We start from the raw sequence: 15,053 nt of genomic DNA, 5'->3' as shown, positions 1-15,053 counted from the left end.
CTGAATTCCGATTGTAAATTGCTAGGAAAAGTGCTGGCAAATCGGCTTCTCCCATTGATGCCAACACTAATCCACCCGGATCAATCCGGTTTCATACCCAGCCCCAGTACCCACACAAATATAAGATGCCTATTAAGATTAATAGCTGAAACCCTGAAATTAGACCTCACACGAACAGCGCTTTCCCTAGATGTGGAAAAAGCGTTTGATACACTAGGTTGGCCATACCTGATGGAAGCCCTGAAACACATGGGCTTTGGAACTACATTTATACGCTGGGTCACAACGCTATATGCGGACCCGAAAGCTAGAGTAAAAACAGGCAGCATAATCTCTGAAAGATTCACGATAGGTGGAGAGACAAGACAGGGATGCCCCTTGTCGCTACTCTTGTTTGCACTAGCTATTGAACCACTCGCAGCGCGACTACGACATGAGGCGCCAAACTGGGGAATCCCAGACGGGATCAAACAAAAGGTCATCTCCTTGTATGCAGATGACGCACTAATATACCTTCGTAACCGTTCGGAATCCTTGCCAGACCTACTACAATTATTAGATAAATTCAGAGACATATCAGGCCTATGTGTAAATTGGACGAAATCATGTCTGTTCCCAATGCAAGCAATCCTGCATCCCCAGAGAGAATTAATATCCACACACAATCTACAATGGTGTTATACCACCTTCAAATACTTAGGGGTACAAATATATCACGATGAACTGGACATCAGAGAGGGGAATCTAGATTGAGCAATCAGATCCATAAAGGGTTCGATGCCCTTTTGGTGCTCACTGCCACTCTCGCCCATGGGGAGAGTAGCAATAGCTAAAATGATAATACTACCCCGAATCCTGTATTATTTCTCGGCTTTGCCGATCAAACTCCAAGAGCTACTTCGCGTCACTAAATAGCCTACTAACAGACCTTACGTGGAACACCCGACACCGCCGGGTGTCCCTCACTAAAATGTATATGCCGTTAGAGAAAGGAGGGATGGGCGCGCCTCAGTTTGAGCTGTATTATGCAGCAGCACAAATACATTGGATCATGGACTGAATGCGTAACCCACACAATTCAGAGGGGCGAATGTTGAACACTGTGTTAGGTCAATCGAACATATTAAATTGGCTCATCGGCCGTGAAAATTCACTGCAACGCAGCAATGTACTGATGGAGGTGGCAGAATGGATATGGCGCAGATACGTGATGAAGGGACGTACACCGCCGTATTCATCCAAAATACCACTACTAGCCACTCTGGGATTAAATAGTATAAAAGGACAGTTCAATTTAACTACCTGGGTCACTAAAGGCGTGCACATTATTGGAAATATATTCGAGGAGGGACGCCTTCCATCGTACGAGACACTAGCTGACACATTCGAATTAGGCAGGGGCGAATTTCTAGCGGACAGAGCGCTACAGCAAGTAGTGCGCAATACATGGGGCAACAATAGTAGTGAACCTCACACTTCGACGATACTCCATGAGTTACTGCTGGGGGCTGGTGAGCAATCAGATATCTCCTGGATATACAAGACACTGCAGGATTACCCAGAAGAAGTGCAGACACAAGCCAAGACCAAGTGGGAGGTGTTCCTGATGGTACCTCTACCCATACAGAAGTGGAACACAGCTCTGGCAACTACACGAGAGGTATCGCGCAATGCTCGTTTCCGATACACACAACTTAATTACCTACACCAGACATATCTGACTCCAGCCAGGTTGAAACGTATGTTTCCACAATCCAATCCAGACTGTCCAAGATGCGGGACACTGGAGGCGGACTTCATACACATGACGTGGAGCTGTCCCCCGTTGCTCCGTATATGGCAAGAAGTGAAGACACAGACCGCTATCTGGACGGGACTACCCTTGGTCCCTACCCCAGAATCCTGCCTATTAGGGGTACGCCCAAGACAAAGAAAAGACAAACAAAGACATAGATGCACTGACCTCGCGTTTATTTTACTTAAACGTTTAATAGCAATACAATGGGAATCGCCCAGCACCCCAGACATACGCCGCTGAACGTCAGAGATGCTACACTGGGCTAAGGCAGAAACACAGGTATTGCACACTCTACAAGATAGTGGAATGGAGATCAAGGGGTTAGAAATCTGGGACTCCCTCACAGAACAACTCGAACAAAAAGATGACTCCAGACCCCCTTGAACTGTGGATACATTACCAAAAGTATGGTACCATGTCAAGCACTGCCACTCCTAAGACCCCGATATATTGAGCAACCGATCTCCCCCCATAACTTTATGTGTAATCTCCTGAGTGCACCCCCTTCCCTCCTCAACCCGCGACCGGCAACTGAATGCTTACTCCTTCTCCCCCTACAACCCACCCCTGCCCTGCCCTCTCCTCCGTCCCCCTCCAGCTGGATACCCCCTCCTCAACCGGTCTGACACAGGTTGAGAGTATTCATGAACAATTTAATTTCCAAATGGCGTACCATTGTTAACTTTCTTTTTGAATGTTGTATAAGAGATCTGTTGATGTATCTTGTGGACAGAAGAGATGTTCTAGACATAAGAAGATCTGATATTATAATAATTTGCTGATATGTAAACCCCACTGTAAAATAATTTATGAAAATTAATAAACAGATTAAAAAAATTAAAAAAAGACTAGAGAAGAGTACAGGAAACTAATAGTCTACAGGGTTGAGAACAAAGATGGGAAGCTCCTGGCCTGGTGGACCCAAAGGGAGGAGGGACAAAGGTGGGGGTACAGAATCAAAACACAAGGAGGGGAGATTGTTGATTAGCAAATACGACAGCTCGAGCCATCATGCTTTTCCTCAGTGCACTTTATCAATCGAATAGTGAGGTACCTGACGAAAACTTGAGTGGATTTGTTGGGGAGATCACTACTCCAGTCCTTGATAGGATGACAGAACATTACTAGGTGCCCCTATAGAAGTGGGGGAATTAATGGAAGCAATTAAGCAGCTGGGAATCGTGATGACCCCCCCCGATCCCCATGGACTCCTCCCGGAGTTTTTCAAGTGTATAACGAGATGGCTAGATGAGCCGCTCATGGAGATGTTATATGAGGTTAGGAGAAAGGGAGGTCTACCACAAGACTTTAGATCACAAGTAAATGTTCAAAATTGCCAACAGCCTAGAAAGATGGTCCAAATCTCTGCTTAATAGATCATCATTGCAAGCACAGAGACATCACATATATACAAGACCATATGCGAAACCTGCATTGATGTTGAGAGTGCTTATCAGGATACCCAAATCACAAATGAACATGAAGCTCAGTATCAATATGGGGACCCATAGAGCCTCAGTACCTAGTGTCAAGATCATGCGTGACTCCTCTCTCCTCAATTCCTTTTCTCTAGCCCCATCCCGTGGATGAGCTCTGATATGTTTGATGCCATAATAGTGAAACTCAAATAGGATAGCTCTTATCACTGTGTTTAAATGGTACGCATATGTTCTAAAATATGTACCCTCAGTTTGTTAATCGTGCTCCCTACATACTGTTTCTCACAACCACAGCACAGGACATACCCAACATACTCAGGGTTACAAGTGATCCTTTCCTTAATCAAGACCTCACACCCCTCAACGATACAGAACATTTTCCGTTTAACACCATATCCACAGGCCTTGCAAGAATTACATTTAGTAAAGCCCTTAGTATTCTGTTTTAACCAACCTCTGCTCATTACTGTGGCCAGATAGGTACTTGTCAATATATCACCAAGAGACCTGGTCCTCTTAGAGGTGATATGTGGGCCCGTTTGAGTGATACCTTTAAGATGCTCATCCTTGCTGAGTACATACCAATTCCTTTGCATTACAGTTCTTACATCAAATTCTGCCTTACTGTATTGTAAAAATAACAATTTAATGTTGTCCTGTTCATTTTCCAACCTGTGGGAAGAGAACCTAATCCCTCTGAATCTCCAGAACCCTACACCTTGCATCAGTCAAAACACATAGGCCCTCATTTTGACCCTGGCGGTCCAGCCTCCACATTACGGCGGTGCCAAAGCATCGCTCCGGCCTCCACATTACGACCGTGGCGCAGCCTCCACAGTCCAACGGCCGGCACTGCCAGGTTGCTGCCATGGAATAGCCTGGCGGTGCCGGTGGTCTCAATCCACCAGTGCAGCACTGCAAGCAGCACTGCTCTCCAGATCATGAGCCCCCTTTCTGCCAGCCTTTGCATGGAAGTCCCGCCACCATGCACTGCCCATGCAATTTACGGACAGTGAAAAGCACGACGGGTGTTGTTGCACCCAACGCACCGCAACATTGCTGCCGGTCATCTATAAACCGTGTTCATAGTGCCACCTTTCCCATTTACTGGTCATTGTCTCACCCCAGGCGACCTCCTTTTTCATAAATAACAGAGGTGCCCATTGCTGTATCCGGTCGCAAATAGTACTGGTTGTCAAAGTAAAACACATTATGTGTGAGACAAGAGTTACGCATATCAATAATCATTTGTGTACGCACATGCCCGAACCCATGCTCATGGTGTATCGATGTACACAAAGACTCAACGTCTAGTGTCACCATGATGTAATCATCCTTCCATGGGATCTAATCCAATTTTCATAAAAAATTATTTGAGTCTTTCAAATAAGATGACAACCTAATTACACAGTGCTGGGGATATAAGTCTGAATACCGTGAGGTATTTTCCAGCAAGGACCCAATTGTGCTCACAATTGGTCTACCAGGAGCAACCTTCACATTCTTGTGTATCTTAAGAAGAAAACAGATAGCTGCCATGTTTGCATACTCAACCCTTAAGTATTAATACTCATCCCACTCTAATAATTCACATTCATACCACTGTTTCAACTCAAGGTGGTATTCCCTTTCCATTTTCTTAGTGGGATTCTGGGTGAGTCATTCATAATGCATTGTGTGATTCAGCTGTCTCTTGGATTCCATGAGATGCACATCCCGCTCCAGAAGGACAATGTTTCTCCCTTTATCGATGGTTTAATTATTAATAAGGGGTTGTCTCTTAATATTGCAGTCTCTCAATCTTTTGGTCAAAAATTATTTTTTTCCCCTCATTTTCTTCTATTTGGCCACTTCCTCCACAAGTCATTTAAATCATCAATTACCAACTCATGAACCATATCAACCCTGTTACCAGGTAGTAACTGCAGACAGAATTTAGATTTATTCTTCAATACACTGGCCATAGTACAATGTGTCACAAACTCCATCACCTTGAGAGTATCCTTTTGGAAGGCAGACACAAGCACATCTTTCGCCACAGGTTAACAACCTGATATTCCCCCTGTGTCCACCTCCCACACTGCCTTATCACAATCATACGTTCCAGATTGTGACTGAGAGTCCCTACCCGTCAAGTCATGGATCTCCAATATCCCCGGAATGTCAGCTATCTTCAACAGGCAGGGAACCACAACAATACTTCTTTCAGATGTTATTTTCTTTAATTTAGTTTGATGGTAATTATGCAGTTTCATCTTCCTAACATATTTATAAAGTTCTGTTCTGATATCCGTAAAGTCCGGGGCAATAGTGGGACAGCAAGTCAAACCCAGATTCAACGTTTCCTCCTGGTTAGGTGTTAATGCTATAAACAGGGAAGGGGTATGAACTCCAACACACCTCCAATACTCCAATATCCCTTACTTCCGTCCCGTTTTGACCCTGTTCTCTTCCTTTTGCCCTCCTCGTCCTGCATTGCCTTTTCCGGTTTCCCATTGCGCTCTGCCACTCCATCCTCGTTGCGTGTTCATGAGCAGAAGGCGGAGTTCTTTCTGAAAATCCCCCTGATCATCATGGGATTTATCAGCCCTTGACCCGGGGTCTGAGCTAAGCTCACTATCACTCTGCCTCCATTCTCTCTCTCTCGCCTGCAAGTTATCAAACTTCTTAGCAAAGGTATATACTCTGCCATACTGATAATCCAATTTGTCTCTCGTGAATTTATGTGTCTTTCACTCTGTAATCTCGCCTCATATTCCTGCAGGGGTTTCTCAATTTTTCCTGTTTTTCCCTATTCTTCTCCGGATCCCTGACAAGCAGTTCAATTTTGGCAGATGAAAACTCCATCTTCCTTCTCGCATGCTTTATTAATGTTTTCATTAATTTAGCTTAATACTCCTAGTGCTTTCACACTACTCAGCAGTTAAATCTTCATCCATATCCTCATAAGTTGAAAGTAACATTATCCTCAAACCTCTGGGTATTCTCTTGTGCTCCAGATATTTATTGTCAAGTCATTTCCCACCATTGTTTAACTTCTATTTTCCTCACCTTTTCCAGTTCCTTAATCTTTTGTACAGGCGTTCCCTCTCCCACAGTGTGTTTCGCACTCCCTTCTGGTTCCGATTTCTCACCAAACGCAGCCTCTGTCGCCGATCTCCACTTAGCGTGTTTGTCCTCCATCTCTAGAGTATAAACCGGTTTTCTCGCACTTATATCTCTTTCTCTCTCTCTCTCTATATATATATATATATATATATCTCCTTGAGTTAAGGGCTTATCTAACTTGTGGTTTAAAATGTATACTGTATCCATATGATCCTCAAATGTTAACGTACATGGATGATTCTCAAATTTTCCTGTATCCTGATAATCTTTCTTCCCACTAAGTTTTCAAACATCTTATGATTTTCGTCTGGAACTGGATGGAAAGCAATCAGTTAAAGCTAAAAGTAGGGAAAACAGAGGTCTTAGTTATTAATGGAAAAACCGACCTCTGGCTAGACACCTGCTGGCTAGACAGATGTTGGTTTCTTGACTCCTTCCCATGCCGGTGAAGAGCCTCGGGCTGAAATTTACCACTTACTATCTCTTTCCAAACAGATTTCCTCAATAGTTTCCTTGTGCTTTTTTCATCTTAGAATCCTGGGGACATTACTTCCCTATATGACAAAGGAGAGAAAAAAGCTGCTGTTGCAGCTACTATCGGCTACAGACTGGACTGTGCCAATGTGCTCCATCATGGCCTTTCCACATCTCTTTTGAAGAGGCACCAAATGATCCAAAATGAGGCAGCTAGAATGATTTTAAAGGCTGTTGCATTTGCAACAGTACATCTCCTTCAGTGATTGCACTGGCTTCCTATCACTATGAGTATTCAGTTAAAGTCTCTTTGTATCACCTTCAAAGTTGTATGTGGTGCTTCCCTTAAGTTCATCTCTCGTCATTTGACTACATATATCCTGAGCACAGGTTACTCTCCTCTTCAGAAAACCTCTAGATTATTCTCAAAGTTTGAAAAGCCAGAAGTGGGGGTGGCAGTTTTTCTTTATGGGCCCAAAGGCTTTGAAATCTTCACCCTCAAGTCTCTAAGTAGAACCAAACCTCCTGTCTTTTAGACGCCCCCTAAAAACGCGACTTTTCCAACAAGCAATCCATACTTAAATTGTTCAGTGTGAAGTCTTCCACTCACCATTTAGCACCACGAAACCAACTGATGACCATGTACTATATAAACTGGATTAACATAACAATCCCAAGGAAATGGGGGTGTCACAAATGTCTAGTCTTACTCCACCCATTCTAGAGGAGCAGTCATACTGATAAATAACACTGTCCATGTGAGTAAAGCAATTATGTGCCTGAGTTACAGATATGCGATTGTGCCCAACACAGCTGATGAATGGGTGAAGCTGGTCAACATTTATGTTCCCAGTATAGATAATGAGACTTTCTAGGATGGGGCGGTTGTGAGATATTGGAAGTTTTATGGCTAGGAGTTCATATGTGCAGGGGAATTCAAAATCATCATGCTTACAGTGGGGCAGATCGACTACGAGTATAAGACCACTGTCTCGCTCAGCAAAAGCCTTTTTCTGATTTCTGGAGCTGTTCAACCTAACAGACATTTGGAGACTCTTACAAGGTGACTCCCTGAAGTACTCTTTTTACTCAGCAGTGCACCAGGCATATCGTCCTAGTACCTGTGGGATGGATGTATAATACTGTGAGTTCTTATATTCTACCTAAGCCCATTTCAAACCATTTGCCGGTTCTGATTCAACTATATTGTGCACAGGGAGGGATTTTCTTATGGCACTGGCAGTTCAAGAGTGCTTCCCTGTGTAACTCACTGTTCTGCAAGGCAGTGAGGGTACAAAGTACACTTTTATATCGACACCAATACAGATTCGGTCCCAGTTCAGGGCACACTGAGTAGATCTTTTAGAGTGTAAATCCAGGGCGCATATATATATATATATGCATATATATATATATATATTTTGTGAAAGTAAAAAGTGCACTTTAAACTCTAGACTAGGCCACTTGAATGATGCAGTTCTGCGGCTGCGGCGTTTCCCACATAATTATAGATTTGCCGAACTTGCCACATAATCCATCATGTTCTGCATAGTTTATAGGTTTTAACAAAAACATGTTTCTAGCTCAAATGGATCAGAAGTTCAGGAAAATGCTACACACATATTGCTGCCCAGTGGCAGTCCTTTTGTCGTGCAGAGGCAGGTCGCTTTTCAGTTGCTGATTGCTGTGTTTAGGAGTTAAACTGATATTAAGTAAAACCGTTGTTCATATAGCGTTAACGTGAAAAAATTTACCAAACAGTGACATAATACTGCTTCATTAAGCTGCACAATTTAGTCATAACTGCCACATAATTTCAATAGCTATGGCTATAAAACACCAATTGTATAGTCTAAATTAGAGGCTCAGTAATAGTAATATGAGCATATGTGGGGCACATATATCATGGAGATAAAGAAATGCTTACATTAATATAGTACTCTTGCAGGGACAGAGGTTAATTTCCTGAACCAAAGGATATGGGAAGAGGTCGGGGGCAGATTCCAAGCAGTCGCTACTCACAGTCCCAAACCTTATGTCCATGTTTTATACTAGGCAGAAAGGACACAAAGTCCCATCTTAGCCATATTCTCGTAAGTAGACAGGGTCCCTATTGGCAGGAATTAAAATGAAGAAACAACAAAATCAAATATAAAACCCACTAGTCATAAAACTGTCTTGGGACATACATTTGTGTGAGGCAACAATTATGTACAAAATATTTCCTAGAAAAACAGGTTAGAGACAAAGGTCTGGAGATACTTCTCCACCATGAATCTTCTTGGATATGCATGATAAGTAGGGTATTCTATGCACGTGCCCTACCCCAAAACACATTTTAAAAACTTGCATTTTCAGCTTTTAAATTAATTTTGCAATACTTGTTTAGCTGTTTTTTTTTTTAAAAGAGAGACAATTAATCAATAATTTATCGCAGCCGGTATCTGACAGAAAAAAACATTTAAAAAATGCATTCTAAGACATTTTCGCTCACTTAGCAAAGACAGTATTTGAAAACAGGATGCAAAAATATATTTTGCAAAAAAGTAGACTCTAAAACGTATTTATAGAAGCACACAAACATCTTATTCAAAAAGTCAACCTCTGCCTAATCCCGTTATCAAGTACTTGTTCCAAAATAGTGAGGTGAACCCAGTTCTAAAATATATGGAAGGTCAGGTTGGCCGCATTTAGGAATTAAATAGAAGTGGAAACATTTGTAGGGAGATATCTATGTGAGGTCTTAACTTTAGCAATCTGTAATTTGAAACCAATGCGTTTGCGATTATGTTTTTGAAGTCTATGTTTTCCCATGGAACCTAAGAAACGCCAGAACAGTGCCTTTTCAGTGCATCCTTTTGACTGAAAATCCCTTTTCACAATTAATGTGTTCAGTTCGTTCGACAACAAACGGCATTTGTCCCTGAATCCCAACACTTTAAGATAGTATTTTTTTTTCTTTTTCCACTAAAGACACATTCTCCACTCCACTTCCTTGACCAGCATGCCACCTCTCTGTCAGGTGACACACCGTAGGTGGTGAAATAATACTAGAAATATAACAACAGTGCCTGCATGGTCCGCCTGCTAGGCTCTCGCACAGGAGTAAGGTTTACCATTTATCAGGCGATCCATTGACAAACGCACTTAGCCTCAGAGGTAAGCTTGGAAAAGTGAAGAAACAGAACAGAAAGGGTCCAAGTGAGGTCCATCCCACTGGAATTGGCCAAGGGATGTGATTCCTTCACCCTGGCACTCGTGGAGACTTGGTCTGACATTATATAGGGATCAATATGAAACACCACAGACAATATGCAACATCACGCCACTCACAGTCAACATGAATACACTCGATGCATTATTTAATCTACAGACCATCAATAGCATCCTAACGTTGATGCATCTTTTGCTGTCAAGATATTTGTTGATGTTCGGAACCACGCTTGATGTCAAGAACACTTTAATCATAGAGGCGACACAGCCCACATCAGGAGTCAAATCAAAAAAATATATTGTGCTGAATGGGACTTCCTGGAGGGATTACTTGTTATCTAAGCATCATATGTAAATGTTGTAAGTGACTTGATGGTGCCACATTCATATAAAACCTAATAAAAAGATTAGTTTAAAAAGCACACTTTAACCGGCAGGTATCTACTACACAGCACAGCAGGAAAGAACAGAAGTCTCCCTTCACTGCTACATCCCTCAGCTCAGGAAAACTGTGGCCCCACATGTGGCTGAGGTGGACCCGCATACTCTATAACAACCTCACCAAGACTTGGAACACCTGAAACACCACACTGTACCCCTCCAGAGGCTGTCAAACCATGCTATTAATGATTCTGTTATGACTAGAACTCTTACATTGCTGTGCATAACAAACCTGATGGCCTCCTCATGCAGATTCGCTTGATGATTTAGTTGCTTGTCACTTCTGAGTTTAACCTTCCAATTCAAGACAAGGAGGGATTAATAGAGCGAGTTATAGTTACATGCCATAGGAGCCTTCCCATGAGGTCATGGCAATGCAGTAACTTTAAAAGGTAAGGGCCAGATGTACAAAACGTTTTGCATGGCGCAAACAGCGAATTTAGCTGTTTGCGCCATGCAAAATGCGCATCGCAAACAGGAAGGGGTGTTCCCCTTCCTATTTGCGATTCGCATTGCGATGCAGAATTGCTTTATGCCCGCGAACGAGGTCGCGAAGCAATTCGCAGTTAGCACCCATGTGAAGTGGGTGCTAACCCATTCCCCTTTGTGAATGGCTCTGAACAAAAACGTTTCATTTTCGAGTGTACTGCAACTCGTTTTCCTTTAAGGAAAACGGGCTGCAATACAAAAAAAAACAAAAAAAAACTGCTTTATTAAAAAGCAGTCACAGACATGGTGGTCTGCTGTCTCCAGCAGGCCACCATCCCTGTGAGTGCAGGGGGTCGCAAATTGCGACCCACCTCATTAATATTAATGAGGTGGGTCTTTGCGACACCCTTGCGATTCGCAGATGGTGTCAGGGACACCATCCTGCATATGGGTTGCAAGTCGCAAACCCATTTCTTCCTAGCCCTAATCTAGCCCTAAGACCGCACTTCTTGTTTTACATTTAGCTAATTATACTCAGATAGCGGTCATTTTGATCAATTGCCCCACCTCCAATTTTGTCAAATTATTTTACAATACAATGCATTGAAGTTACTCACCTTCACCCCTCCCCTTTCTCTAACTACAGATATTTGATTCAATGCAAAGGGGATATGGTCTCTCGTATAAAGCTGACCACACACAAGACGCACCCCACGTGTGGGCAGACAACATTAACTTTGTTTCCTATGTTAGGATGTACCGGGAACAAAATGCTGAGGCTGCATAATTCTAAACCTTTTTTTGTTTGCCCATGGAAGAGGGTATCACTCAATAAGTTAGTCAATACCCTTGCAAAGTATAAAACTCATGTAGGCTCGGAGATGGTCTCAGATGATTCTGAACAGTGCCTTCATCACTTAAATCATACATTCACTTCAGCACTTGATGACCAGGTCTCTTTCCCGACTGCTCATGCAAAATCAAGTCTGTGCAACGTATTGGTTTTCAATGGAGTTAAAGACAAAGAAAAATACTTTTTGTGGCAGATGTTTCCTTCTCAATTAATAGTTGAAGACTCACCCACTGGTCAATGGGAAAAGTGCAAGACAACAATGATCCTCGTTTCTCCAGACTGATCCTACAGATGGTAGTATCAAGATCTAACCATACAACTGCACATTAGGTGTCTGTACAGGCTGTCAGATATTTTCTCCAGCATACAGGAAAGATTGTATACTACAGTCTACCATTGCTCGGATTGATCACATGAATCTTCCAGAGGACCGCATGTCCATATTGAAAGAACAAAAATATCCTTCCACAAGATCACCACTCACTTCCAAGAAGAAATATTTTTGCATCAAGTGTCAGGATGTGCGAGTTGCCCTGAGCACAAGGTAAAAGGTAGTACAGCAATTTTGTTCTACTGAACACCCTTTCCAAGCATCCTTTCATGTTTCCTAAAGGTCTTAAAATGCTTTCTCTCCAAATGAGTTGATCAGCTCCTCCTGACGAGCTAAATACAATGGTTATCAACATTCATCTCTTTATGACCACCGCCCAGAACATATCTGCAAAATTTTCCATTGATAAATCTTCTTAGTTGACCATTACATTGAAAATTGAGGCAAATACGCTTGAGGCTTAATACAATCACGAACTGTATACCATTTTCCATCGTAACAAGGTGCTACGATGGATCTTGCATTAATGCTCACCAGACAATTTGGTTGCATTTTTTTCCAGCATGCAGCCTCCCTGGCAGAATGATTACTCAAGACCATTGGTGTTACAATAGCTTTGAGCTACTACCTATCCAAGAATAACAACTTATGAAAGTCCAAACAACATTTTATTAATATTGGTTTAGCTTCCTCTAAGCTTTCAACAGCAAGATGGCTACCTGTATTATATCATGTTACCAAAATTTTAAGAGGTCTTGACTGGGTTGATCTCTACAATCAGTCCCTATGGTAAATGTCCCAAAGCAGAGATTTGCAGGGGCCGCTACTAAAGATTAGTTAACTAGGCATTATTTCATAGACTGATTCAGAAAGAATAACCTTAAGGCACAAGTCTCTCTGCACAAATTACTGCATACCTTTCCTATGCTCTTGATCTCCCACCTTCCTGGTGTAGTGATGAACTCGCTATTCTAACCTACTGTTTAGGAACATAGGCTTTAGCCAATGACAACTAAGTCAAGATATCTACTTGGAATCTTGATCTCCATCAGGAGTGTTAAATCTGGATTCAGTACCATCCTGTCCTTTGTCTGAAAGAGGAGCACAGTAGGGATTTCTTATTAGATCATTCCTCCAGCTGACCATCAGAAACAAACTGACTGACCTCTGTATGGATGATGACAAGATTATAATTTCTTGATCCTTAACCTGGCAGTGTACTTTGGAAAAACTGATATGGTTTAACTAGATTTCATTTTTTTTTTAAAGAATCGAGAAAATATTGCTTCCATATAATAGTTTTCCCTTTGCAATATTATTTTCAAAATTGAAAATGTGTACGAGTAAAATGTGGTCCAGGATCTTGAGCTTGAATCGTTACATTAACTTGTTTATGGAATCAGTGGAAAAAAACATGATAGACAACTGCTGTTATAAGTAATTATCTCAGCATAAGATGATCTTAACACAGTTAATATATTTCCTATGTATAGAATGTTGCTGTTGGGGCACTCCATGTTAATATCAATAAAGATTTAGATATCTACTAGCTACAGCCACAAAGAGTTTGATTAATATTCAGATAACCCAAAGTGGAATTTTATAAAGTCAGTAATTGTTATATATGCAGAGACATTCATGGTCTCTCCTCGGCTGCACAATATCTTGTGACCATTAACTCTGAAGACATACAACCACAAAAATGACTAGGTACTGAGGACCACACCAAAGCTTCAATTCAGCAGAGGCAAATGCATCCAAATGAACCGGAAAAAAATGACATCTAGTTGTAGTGCTATTTAACTTTCCAGTTCCAAATGGTGTTAATACAATCCCACGTTATCTTTAAAACTATGGTAAACTGTGATAGGGCCAATTCGTATCTGTCATAAATGTAGGTCAGGCCATTTCTATAGTTTTTCAACTGTCTGAGTAATCTTGGAAAACGAAATAAAATGGTTGCAGGAACTTCGTGGCAGCTGTACTTACATGAATACAGCTTTTTTATATAGTTCGCTTCAAATAATCTATAAAATAAATATGTTAGCACGTCATTGGCTTTTGCATTGTGCGACTGGAAACAAATGATGCAATAAAGGCTCCATACTACTGACCATATAAAGACTGCTGCCATGCTAGTGCTGAGCACAGCAACGCGAGGCTTTTCCCACTTCCGGTCGGACTCTCCAACAAACAGTGCTGTTTGTAGTTCAATCCGCGCACAATCTGAAAATGAGATAACAGATACAAAAATCAAATGCAACTCTAAGAAAAAGATGGTAATATAAGGAGAAAGTAAAAAATTTATAAAATATTGTGCAACTGTAAAAATAAGTTCGGATCAAGTTTGCGATTGGCAACAAGATACATGGAAGCTATAAAACAAACTTTGTATTTAACTTGTTTGTCTAGAAATAGTTTATTAATGCTGCTTCTCACCAATTAAATGTTTAGGGTTTCAGAAGTATGATTTCAAGTATGCTTCAATGAATGTACGAAAATTACAAAATTTCCTTTAAACACACCACAGCAGAATGGAGTAGTGGTATACTAGCCCTGAAAAAGTACCAGGCGGCAAGTGAAACGATTGGGAACTATTTATAGTGCATTGATTTGATGCATTTAAATGATGTTTATTGTTTTATATTTTGTCGTCGCTATAACTCTAAACAATACTGCAACCACAATGGTGAAGTTATAAATATGCAGTTACTAAAAACGATATGCAAAAGCCGTCTTCCTTTTACAGAATAGAAATGGTTGCATGGCTGCCTGGAGGTCAGTTGTTTATCTTTAAATACATCTTGCAGACTATTTAATTTAGTTTAGACTTCTAACTCGAGACTATGCCACAGCTCAAAGCTCTTCACTGTTCCCTACTTATCCCCACACAGAAATCCACACTTGAGACATGGGGCGTTTCAGAACACCTTTCCACCAAAGCAGTTGAGGAACATAATGCATTGA

The 15,053-nt window shown here is 41.5% G+C and overlaps 1 protein-coding gene across 5 annotated transcripts in view; it reads right to left on the bottom strand.

The window, feature by feature from the left end:
* Nucleotides 1–15,053, bottom strand: part of BRIP1 (BRCA1 interacting DNA helicase 1) — a 967,251-nt gene that overhangs the window by 876,574 nt on the left and 75,624 nt on the right. For all 5 annotated transcript variants that reach the window (XR_011201660.1, XM_069226443.1, XM_069226446.1 and 2 more), the window contains one exon: nt 14,201–14,312. Coding sequence is in view for 4 of the 5 variants with exons in the window: in XM_069226443.1 (XP_069082544.1) it covers nt 14,201–14,312 (112 nt within the window). In the remaining variant the exon portion in view is untranslated. The remainder of the gene's footprint in view (nt 1–14,200; nt 14,313–15,053) is intronic.

The sequence above is a fragment of the Pleurodeles waltl genome, chromosome 3_1 (genome assembly GCF_031143425.1).
Source record: "Pleurodeles waltl isolate 20211129_DDA chromosome 3_1, aPleWal1.hap1.20221129, whole genome shotgun sequence".
NCBI classification, from domain to species: Eukaryota; Metazoa; Chordata; class Amphibia; order Caudata; family Salamandridae; genus Pleurodeles; species Pleurodeles waltl.
Note: the sequence above shows the minus strand (reverse complement) of the source record. Positions and strands in the feature narration are given on the sequence as shown.